This window comes from Nicotiana tomentosiformis, chromosome 10, assembly GCF_000390325.3.
Source record: "Nicotiana tomentosiformis chromosome 10, ASM39032v3, whole genome shotgun sequence".
NCBI lineage: Eukaryota > Viridiplantae > Streptophyta > Magnoliopsida > Solanales > Solanaceae > Nicotiana > Nicotiana tomentosiformis.
The window spans coordinates 55,059,063-55,069,733 of NC_090821.1; the positions used below are offsets into that span (position 1 = coordinate 55,059,063).

Here is a 10,671-nt window from a genome sequence, read left to right on the forward strand (position 1 = left end):
GTATCTTTCAATTCTCTTAGCGAAATGAAAAAAGAAAATGAGGTACTTAAGCTCGTAAATGACGAACAAAAGAAGCTCCTTGAGGAGAAACTGCTCAAGGAGATTGCCCAATTGAAAACAAAGGTAAGCTTTTATCTCATCTATATTCAATTTTAAAATGCTACGTAGATAACTTTATCTTTTTTTCTTTTGCAGCATGAAAAGCTGTAGTCAAGTTTTGGCCCTATGGGTGCTCACTCGATATTTATCTAAATATTTTTATAATTACCTATACAAATTTACTAAATTTGATCAAAACACAAGTATTCATGTGGATCCGCCACTGAGTCGTACGACAACAAATTTTATTAACTAAACCAGTTTGCATTGTCAGTCTGTATAATTCCTATTTATTAGAAAAACTAAGGTTACAATAAAAGAAAACAAAAGGTAAAAGAAATGGATGGTGGAAAAGATCGGATTTTTTGAATTTAGGCCAATTTGAAGGCTAGATGAAGTGAAAGATGAGAATCAAAGCGATAAAGTTTTGATCATTTTGCTTTTCTCTAATTTATCTACAGTGCACTTTTTCCAGCCGCAAAAAGGTACTAAAATTCTTCTTCATTATCCTTGGAATAAATTTAAAATTTTTATCTTCACCAATTGAAAGATTGCAAGTTATGTTATACAGCAATGTAGCAAAAGGTAGAGATATTTGTGGTCACTTGTTACAAAAATATGATTCCATTTCTTGCATTCAACCCACAATTGTGACCACGTTCAATCCAAAATCCTCTTTCCCTTGTTTTCTTGTTATAAAAAATATTACTATGTAAAAACTACCCTTGTTTGCCACATGAATTATATTCTTTGGCTTCTTGATCTATAAATAGGTTCGAATCCATAGAGCAACATATCATTTCCTATCAACTAGGAATGGAAGATTAATTAGAAGAGTCAGGTTTCCCCTAGAGTTCTCCTGAATCACTTCATTGGGATGTAAAAAATGCCCTTAAATTGAAAGGGTATTAATTATTAATGCCTACTGAAGTGTTTGGGGGAACTCCGGGAGCCACCTGACATTTATCATAATTTTATTATCTTGTTATATATTCTGAGAGTTTAACAAAATTTATAGGGGTCCTGGAATTTTGAAGAGAGCTTAGTCTATATATGCTACTCAGCTCACTGTATTTCTCTAGAATATTGTTGTTATTTTCCCTAATGTTGTATCTATACTGATTTCTTTTTCTTTTTAACCGGATTTATTAGCTAGGTCTTATAACAACAACAACAACAACAACAACAACAACAACAACAACAAACCCAGTTTGATCCCATAAATAGGATCTGGGGAGGGTAATGTGTACGCAGACCTTACTCCTACCTCATAGAGATAGAGAGGCTGTTTTCGATAGACCCTCGGCTCAAGGAACAATGAAGATAAAACAACCAAGTAACAAAGAATTTTAGCAATAATGTAACATGGTAACAAGCGTGAATGTCACGGCATGCATAATAAAGAACCATAAATAGAAAATTACAAAATAGTCCTAGTACTACTGAATGGCCTAGGAGGAACATACTACTATTTGTCAACCTACAACCCTAATCCTCGATCTCCACACCTTCCTATCGTGGGTCATGTCCTTGGTAAGCTGAAGCAATAATATGTCCTGCCTAATTACCTCTCCCCAATACTTCTTAGGCCTACCCCTTCCCTTCCTCAGACCCGCCATGGACAACCTCTCACACCTCCTCACCGGAGCATCTATGTGTCTCCTCTTCACATGCCCGAACTATCTTAGCCTCGATTCCCGCAACTAGTCCCCCCACATATGTCACTCCTGACTTGTCCCTAATAACCTCATTTCTAATCTTATATTTCCTATTATGCCCACACATCAATCTCAACATCCTCATTTCCGCTACTTTTATCTTCTTGATGAGCCAACACTCAGCTCCATACAACATAGTCGGTCTAACCAACTCTCTGTAGAACTTGCCCTTATGTGCAGGTGACATATTCTTATCACACAAAATCCCCGAGGTGAGCCTCCATCTCATCCACCCCGCTCCAATACGATGAGTAACATCCTTGTTAATCTCCTTGTTTCCTTGAATAATAAAACCAAGATACTTGAAACTATCTCTTTTAGGGATGACCTGAGTACCAATCCTCACTTCCACTTCTTCTTCATGCATCCCCTCACTGAACTTGTACTCCAAGTACTCAATTTTTTATCTACTCAACTTGAAACCTTTAGACTCCAGTGTTTGTCTCCAAACTTCCAACTTAGCATTAACTCTGCCTCGCATCTCGTCAATTAGGACTATATCATCAGCAAATAGCATACACCATGTCACCTCACCTTCTATGTTACGCGTAAGCACATCTAACGCTAAGGCAAACAAAAACGGGCTAATAGCCGATCCTTGATGTAACTCCATTTCCACTGGAAAATGATCTGAGTTTCCTCCCGCAATCCTTACCCGAGTCTTCGCTCCCTCGTACATGTCCTTAATCTCCCTAATGTACGCCACTGGGACACCGCTAGTGTCACGACCCAAAATTCACTATGGGCCATGATGGCACCTAACGCCGCCGTCAGGCAGGCCAACGGTGATTTACCAATTTAATTACCCGCTTTAGTATTTTTGTAATCAAAATTTTCCTTAATGAGATGATGTAAATAGAATTTACGGAGTAAATGAAAGTATCTGCACGAACCATAATAATAAATAACCTGAAAGAACCCCTAAAACCCGGTGTCACAAGTGCATGAGTATCAACTAGGGAATATGATAAAATAAAACATCTGTATGGAATACAAACTAGACAGGAGATTGTAAATAACTCTGATGGAGACTCTGTATGCTGCGGATTCGTAACATAGAATGCATCTTACCGTAAGTCCCTGCAATAGTCGCGCCTCTATGCCCAAAAAGACCACTAGACATATATGTACCTGCACAAAATGTGTAGTAAGTGTAGCATGAGTACGTAAATTAATGCGTACCCAGTAAGTATCAAGTCTAACCTCGAAGAAGTAGTGACGAGAGGTCGACATCGACACTTACTAAAGGTCCAATAGGGCAATATAATAATAGCATGAGTAGATATGAAGTACACAGCAATAGTGGGGTAAATATGTAAGGTCTATAATCTTCCAATTATTTCTTTTAAAGCATAAGTTTCTCGATCTTGTATTCTACATTAATGTCTTAGAGAAATGCTAAGTGTCAATACCAATTAAGTAAGAATTACCGTAAAATGACGGCTTCAGTGGAAGGTTTATCTTGTGAATATTCGAACTAGTAGTGATAATGCACGATTCTGCCGAGGTCGTTCGGCCCGATCCAGAATAACGTATACACTGCCGAGGGACGAGCGGCGTAATCCATAAATGCATCTATACTGCAGTGGCATTCGGTCCGCTCCAACAGAAATGAGGACACTTTATGAACCTCCGGAATGATAAGCTATCACAAGGCTAACACATAAGGATGTATAATTTCTATCAACGGTCGGGTAATTTGCACAAAAAATCAATTATGTGAAATTTCGGTCTTTTACTATTTCCTCTAATAATTTCCAAAACGATTCAAGTACTTCAATTAAAAAAGGATGCAAATATTACCAGTAATTCATGATTTGGGTCCTAAACTACCCGGTTGGATAGTTAAAGTGCGGATATCACCCAAATGCTATTGTAACGGTTGTAACCGTTACTATATCCACTCTATGGCAACGGTTTATGAACCATAGCTAAAACCACGTTGCCATAGGCCCATTTTCTAATAGTAGGTTTGTAACACATTATTATGCACATGATCATATGTAAGCTTAAAGAGACATGAGTAATATTACATTTAGAGTCGTAAGTTCCCGGATCATTGGAATACATCATGTTCATGCTCATCATGCGGAAAAACAACTTATTACATTAGCACATGTATGGAGAATCAAAGAGTAGATTACAATGGCACATGTACCCAATTCCTTTTCATTAAGTTTCATCATCTTTTAGCATATCAAATCTCTCTTTCATCTCGTTATGTACTTGTTTGTCATCTTAAGGTCATTAGCTAAGTTCGTGATTCTCGGGACTTAACATCAAAGTCATTTATATTTATTATTTTATAAGCATATAGACTCTTATTGAAACCATTGGAAAGCCTTAATTTCAACGTCATACCTATTTGTATACTTGAACCTCTATGATGTTACCATAATGGGAATATCATGGTATGCGCAACTACATATGCGAACAGACTACATGGATAGAATATAGCCATTTGTCTCCCAAAAACATTTCATATAAATCATTTTATGAAAGTCTTTTCTTTCGATTGTCCCTTAAGACATACAATACCTCATAATTCTGATTTTGGCAAGTGGCCACTTTTCATCACCGTACTATCACTTCCTTTTACATGCCATGGATCATCATAAAGAATTAAAGGTATTCAAAATATTAGGAATTATTGCTACAGCCACATGAGTAATAAGAGCTTAAGACACTAGGAGTATATCTAAAAAGGGGAGCCTACTGATTGTAATTGAAACATGGATTGAACTCGTAAGCATTTGAGAAGTCAGTTGTACTTAAAATATTTTCCATAGATGAGCATAGGGATGAAAATTGAAACATGTATTGAGTATGTAGACATTAGATAAGTAATCCCTTTGAGGCAACTTAGAATAATATGAATAGGAACTCGAACAAACCATGGAGTTTATCAGAAATTCATGGAATTCGATTATACGGATGGAGTTTAGCCAACATACCTTGATTCAACTCTTTAGTGATACTAAATCCTCCCACTACTCTTACAACTCCAATCTACATCAAAATAATTCAATTGGACCACTATTAGTAATAATTTTCATGTCTTAGGTTATTTAGGCATTTTACCAATCACTTAGAGTGCATAACATTCTACCACCTATAGTAATGGTATTTCTTCATCCAACAATCCCTCCTTCTCACCAACAAGAGATACTACAACATCAATGAACTTACATCCACCCAATTTGTTTTTACTAATCAACTCATTACAAAATCTCTACTTATTTCTTGCTCATATATTCACTAACAATCCATGCATGTAGGTTTAAGGGTGAAGGATTACCTCTTGAAACCCAAATCTTGAAAGCCAACTTTTGGGATGTTCTTGAGATTTTGAACAAATCCAATGGAATCCAATAAAAAAATACTATTGTAACTAGTGGTTGAGAAGTAAAATCATCATAAAAATACACTTTCAAACTCAAGTTAAGTGTGTATTGGAAGCCTTGGTCGGATGGGAGATGGAGAGAAAAGCCCTAACCTTATAACCCTTTTATTTTTCTCTCTTCCCGCTCATGTACTTTTATATTGCAAAGGACCTCGCAGCGAGCGCGCAGCGCGGGCACAACGTGTTCTATCTCTGTTCAGGCAAAATTTTCTAGCGCACGCTGAGCATTTGTTACAGACTAAATGCGCTGGATTATACCTTGCCAACTCAGTTTTCCTTTCGCGCGCCTTAATGCCTAAATGCGTTGTTTTTGTCAATTTCAATCAACTTTTCATACCTTATGTTTTACTTCCTTTTTGCTATTTTGACACTCCCAACCACCTCAAATTTAACTATACGTACATTATCATATTTCGATCACCTCTATCCCCTTGTGTAGGTCCACACGTACTTTGAGATTGACTCTATTATCCTCTAAAACTTACATAAATAAGTCAACTATAAAATTTTATGGGGCCTTACAAGTATTCCTTCAGTTGTTGGACACACCAAACGGAGAGAAAGAGAGTGATTCACAGAGTACGAAATAAAATACTCTATAAGGAAAAATATAGAGTTTGAACGGTATTTGTAGTGAGGTGAAAAAATCAAAAGAAAATTATTTCTTTTGAGTGCATAGTGGTATTGGAGGGTTTAACAAAATTTATAGGGGTCCTGGAATATTTTTGAAGAGAACTTAGTCTATATATGCTACTCAGGTCACTGTAATTCTTTAGAATATTGCTGTTATTTTTCCTAATGTTGTATCTATGCTGATTTCTTTTTCATTTTAACCAGCATTTTTAGCTAGGTCTTATAAGCATGCATGAAGAAAACTAAAAACTATTACGTTCACCAAAAATTTAAAACTTTTATGAAAACAAATGTCTATATATTTGTAAGCACGTAATTTTTGACCCACACATTAGAATTACCTTTAATAGTCCTAGTATTTTTTAGAATATTTATCTGAGTTTATTTCATTAGGATTTCACTTTATTATTAATTTTAATTCTATTTTTTTTAAAGCACAAAAATTGAAAAATACAAAAATAGTTTCATTTTCTCTATTTAATTTAGGTGTTAGGTATTTTTTAGAAAGATATTATTTTTATTATTATTTGAAAATACCAAAAAAAAATATGTTTTGTATTAATTAGTATATTTTGATAGTATTAGTATTTTTATTTTTATTTTTTGTTCAATGAGTAAGAATTGAATTTGGGCCAATTGGGAGCTCATTTTCGTATTTTGGTGGCATAGCAAAACAAAGACCTATTCTTCCTGATCCCTTTTAACCCAAACCCTTTTCTCACCCATCAAACCCCTCCCTTAATCATAGCCATTGATCTACTTTCATCCAAAGGCCAATACTCACTCCCCACTACCATATAAAAACCAAATTAACACCTAAAAACCCTAGGCTAATTCCCCCACTTCAGAAACAAGAAACGGACAGAAAACGGAGATGGGGAAAGGGGTGAAACGGTGAAACGGAGAGAGACATTGAGGACCGAAAAAAAAAAAACAGAGAGGAAGGGATTTGAAGAGAAGCCAAACAAAAAAACGCAGCAATACCCACCAAAAAGTTTCATCTTTCTCACCAAAGCCTCTTTGCTTTTGGCCATAGAAACCAGTAACCATTAGCTATGTAAAACCACTACAGTTACCATTTTAGAAACAGCTTCAAAACGCCCTTAAATCACAGCAAAATCAGCCTTGAAATTCACCTCAAACCAGTCCTAAACCAGTTGGAATACCACCCAAAATGGCCATGAAAATCACCTCCGAACCCAGAGTCCTAAATCTCCAATAAAGCACCGAAATTTTCAGCTGGAGTTAAAACAGAGTTCGAGAGGTCCTTTCGAGTTCAAGACGAGGTTTCCGGCGCAGTCTACTGTTCGGTTGACGATGTCATTCGCGTTCAGTCTTGTCAACATATTTTTCTCTCGTCTTCTTTGTAAGCCAATTGGAGGTTCTTATTGATATATTCATAAAGATTCAAAGAAGGTTCATTGCTTCCACTTTTATTTTATTTTATTACCGTGTTTATGGATATATATCATTGTCTTGTGAAATCTTTGTCATTGAAGTGTGCCATCCTTCTGTTTGTTGAGTTTTCTTATTATTTTTTTTTTTTGTATAATTAAAGATTATTGCCATGTGTTTATTTCATGCTCTCTTTCTAGTTACATGTTAAAAATATTAGTTTTAAGTTTAGTACATAATCTATTTAAGTTACTTTGGGTCTGTGATGATGATTTAGATGAATTAATTTCCATTTTGTTTGGCCGTGATTTGTAAAATAACATGCTGGGAAAGAGAACTTTGAAAGCAGAAAGAATTTGTGGGCCTATGTTGATTTAAACCAACAATGACTAAAATGGACGGTATAATAGGTTGCTCGCCCAATTCACTATAGTTGGCTTATTCTTTGTAAACACACTTAGTTGGCCTGCTTCAGTTGACAAATAAATGTCAATTACCTCCATATCTTGGCCTATTAGTTTAACGATCTAAGCCACCTTTTCCACGACAAATTTCCATAACTAACGGCCTCACAGTTGATTCCAAAATTACGACAAAGCATGAACATCGTAGCTTGCTTTAGGAGCGATCAATAATAAATCATCGTGACTATGGGTATGGTTCCAGTGGCATAGTCATGATACATAAATTTCAATTCGAGTGTGCATTTCATGTGACTCGACCAGAACTTCAAACAATAATAAAAATAAGCATTTCGTCAATCGCGGGTGTATTTCATGTGGCGCGGTTTGAGACGTGTGCCAAAACGACAAGTGTACGACATCGTGACTTGTTCCAGAAATAATTCCATAAATAATTAAAAGCGGTTTAGAAGATAAAAATGCACACTAGCAATCAATGCACAAAGCATAAACATCGTAGCTTGCTTTAAGAGCGATCAATAATAAATCATCGTGACTATAGGTATGGTTCCAGTGGCATAGTCATGATACATAAATTCCAATTCGAGTGTGCGTTTCACGTGACTCGACCAGAACTTCAAACAATAATAAAAATAAGCATTTCGTCAATCGCGGGTGCATTTCATGTGGCGCGGTTTGAGACGTGTGCCAAAACGACAAGTGTACGACATCGTGACTTGTTCCAGAAATAATTTCATAAATAATTAAAAGCGGTTTAGAAGATAAAAATACACACTAGGTTTTAAAACATATATTAAATCAGATAATTAGGCCAATTATTAATAGTTTAGCGACCGTGCTAAAATTACAGAACTCGGGAGTGCCTCACACCTTCTCCCGTGTTAACAGAATTCCTTACCCGGTCTTCTGTGTTCGCAGACCATAAATAGAGTCAAATTTCCTCGATTTGGGATTTAAAATAAACCGGTGACTTGGGACACCATAACTCATTCCAAGTGGCGACTCTGATCAAATAAATAATCCCATTTCGAATATTGTCACTTTAATTGGAAAAACTCCCCTATCCCCTATCCCCCTGCGAAAAAAGAAGGTGTGACAGCTCTGGCGACTCTGCTGGGGTCAAGAACCCAGAATCTCTGGTTTAGGGTTCAGAATTCGAGCTTAGATAACTGTTATGCTTGGCTTTCATGATTGTCTGATATTACTTGTTTGAGCCTAATGTGCTAATTGCCTCTCTTTACCGCTTTGATATTGTTGTGAACTGTATATAAACTGTTACGAAAACCTCTCTTCTCTCTGAGTCTTCTAAATTTTCTGGGAAGCATGCGCTTCGCGTGGCTTCTTTTCTGTTAGAGTCATATCCTAATTTTAAAACGAGGTTCGGACAAGTTGCAAAGCCGGTGAAGCTTCTGTATTCCCAGTACGCTGCCCCCTCTCGGCTCAAGTTGTCCGCTCGGGTAAGCCAGGTCTAGAACAATATACCCAGGATTTAAACTTAGAATAACACAGCCTCATGCCGGATCCCTATTAGGTACGTTTGCTTGCATCACGTGCATTTGACTTAGGGGACTCAACATAGGGGTTGGGTCCGTCTAGGATAGGTGTACCCAAAATTAAAAGACCATCCTGATGCATTCTTTACGTGCTACTTGTGCATTAATTTGCTTGGCTTGTATGTTGACCGGTTTCTTGAGTTAGAAAAAAAAAATCAAAAAAAATAGAAGAGAAAAATCAAAGAGTGAGGTAGGATAGAAAAACGCTTGGTTTTGACAATCCCGGTATTCAAAAAAAAAAGCCCCCTTACTCTGTCAAAATTTCAAGAATAAAAAGAGAAAATCATTTCAAAACAAATCATATTTTTCTGTGCATCAAAATGGCAGAACTACGCGGGTCTGATTCTCACCGGATGTGAGATACGTAGGCAAACCTCATCGGTTCCGGCCCCCATAATTTTCAAAAAATCCAAAAATATTTTCCTTTACTTCCTCTTTAGAAAATCTTTCTTTTAGACCACAATTTTCAAAAAATCCAAAAATATTTTCCTTTACCTCCTCTTTAGAAAGTCTTTCTTTTATACCACAATTTTCAAAAAATCCAAAAATATTTTACTTTATCTCCTCTTTAGAAAGTCTTTCTTTTAGACCACAATTTTCAAAAAATCCAAAAATATTTTCCTTTACTTCCTTCTTTAGAAAGTCTTTCTTTTAGAACCCAATTTTAAAAAAAATACAAAAACATTTTTTTTTTAATTTCTTCTCAAAATCCAAAAATATTTTCATTCTTCTTTCGAAAATTGAAAAGAAAATTCAAGATTCAAAAATATTTTCTTTTTTTTTCTTTAGAAGTATTTCTTTCATAAATTAAAAATAAATTTCTAAAAATCCAAAAATATTTCCTTTCTTGTTTAGAAGTTTTTCTTTCGAAATTCCGGAAAAAAAAATCAAAATTTAAAAAACATATTTTCTTTCTTCTTTAGAAGTCTTTCTTTTCAAAAATTCAAAAAAAAAATCAAAATCCAAAAATATTTTCTTTCTTCTTTATAAGTCTTTCTTTCGGAGGGTTAGGTGCCATCCCGACTAGTTGGAATTTGGGTCGTGACAACATCAAACCTGCTGCACACACTTGCTTATATCCTTTATCAGATGTACTAGCATATGATTCCATCTCACCCAAGTACAATAGTTTCATTACTAGATTTTCAACTAATGTTAAACCTAAAAGTTATGCCCAAGCAATTAAGGATCCCAGATGGATTGATGCTATGCAGGCTGAGATCAAAGCACTAGAAGACAATCAGACTTGGGAAGTAGTCTCCCTGCCTGTAGGAAAGAAGGCAATTGGGTGTAAATGATTTATAAAATCAAGTATAAGGATACTAGGGAGGTAGAAAGGTTCAAGGCTCGGCTAGTAGCAAAAGAATACAGTCAACAGGAAGGGCTAAACTACCACGACACTTTTTCACCAGTTGTTAAAATGGTAACTGTTAGGGGGGTTGTTTCTG

General features: G+C 35.8%; 1 protein-coding gene across 1 annotated transcript; it reads right to left on the reverse strand.

Annotated features, from left to right (window-relative positions):
* Positions 1–1,728: 1,728 nt before the first annotated feature.
* On the reverse strand, positions 1,729–2,184 carry LOC104111198 (uncharacterized). The gene has a single exon (XM_018775951.1). The coding sequence runs from the start codon at positions 2,182–2,184 to the stop codon at positions 1,729–1,731; it is 456 nt and encodes a 151-aa protein (XP_018631467.1).
* Between the last annotated feature and the right edge of the window lie 8,487 nt (positions 2,185–10,671).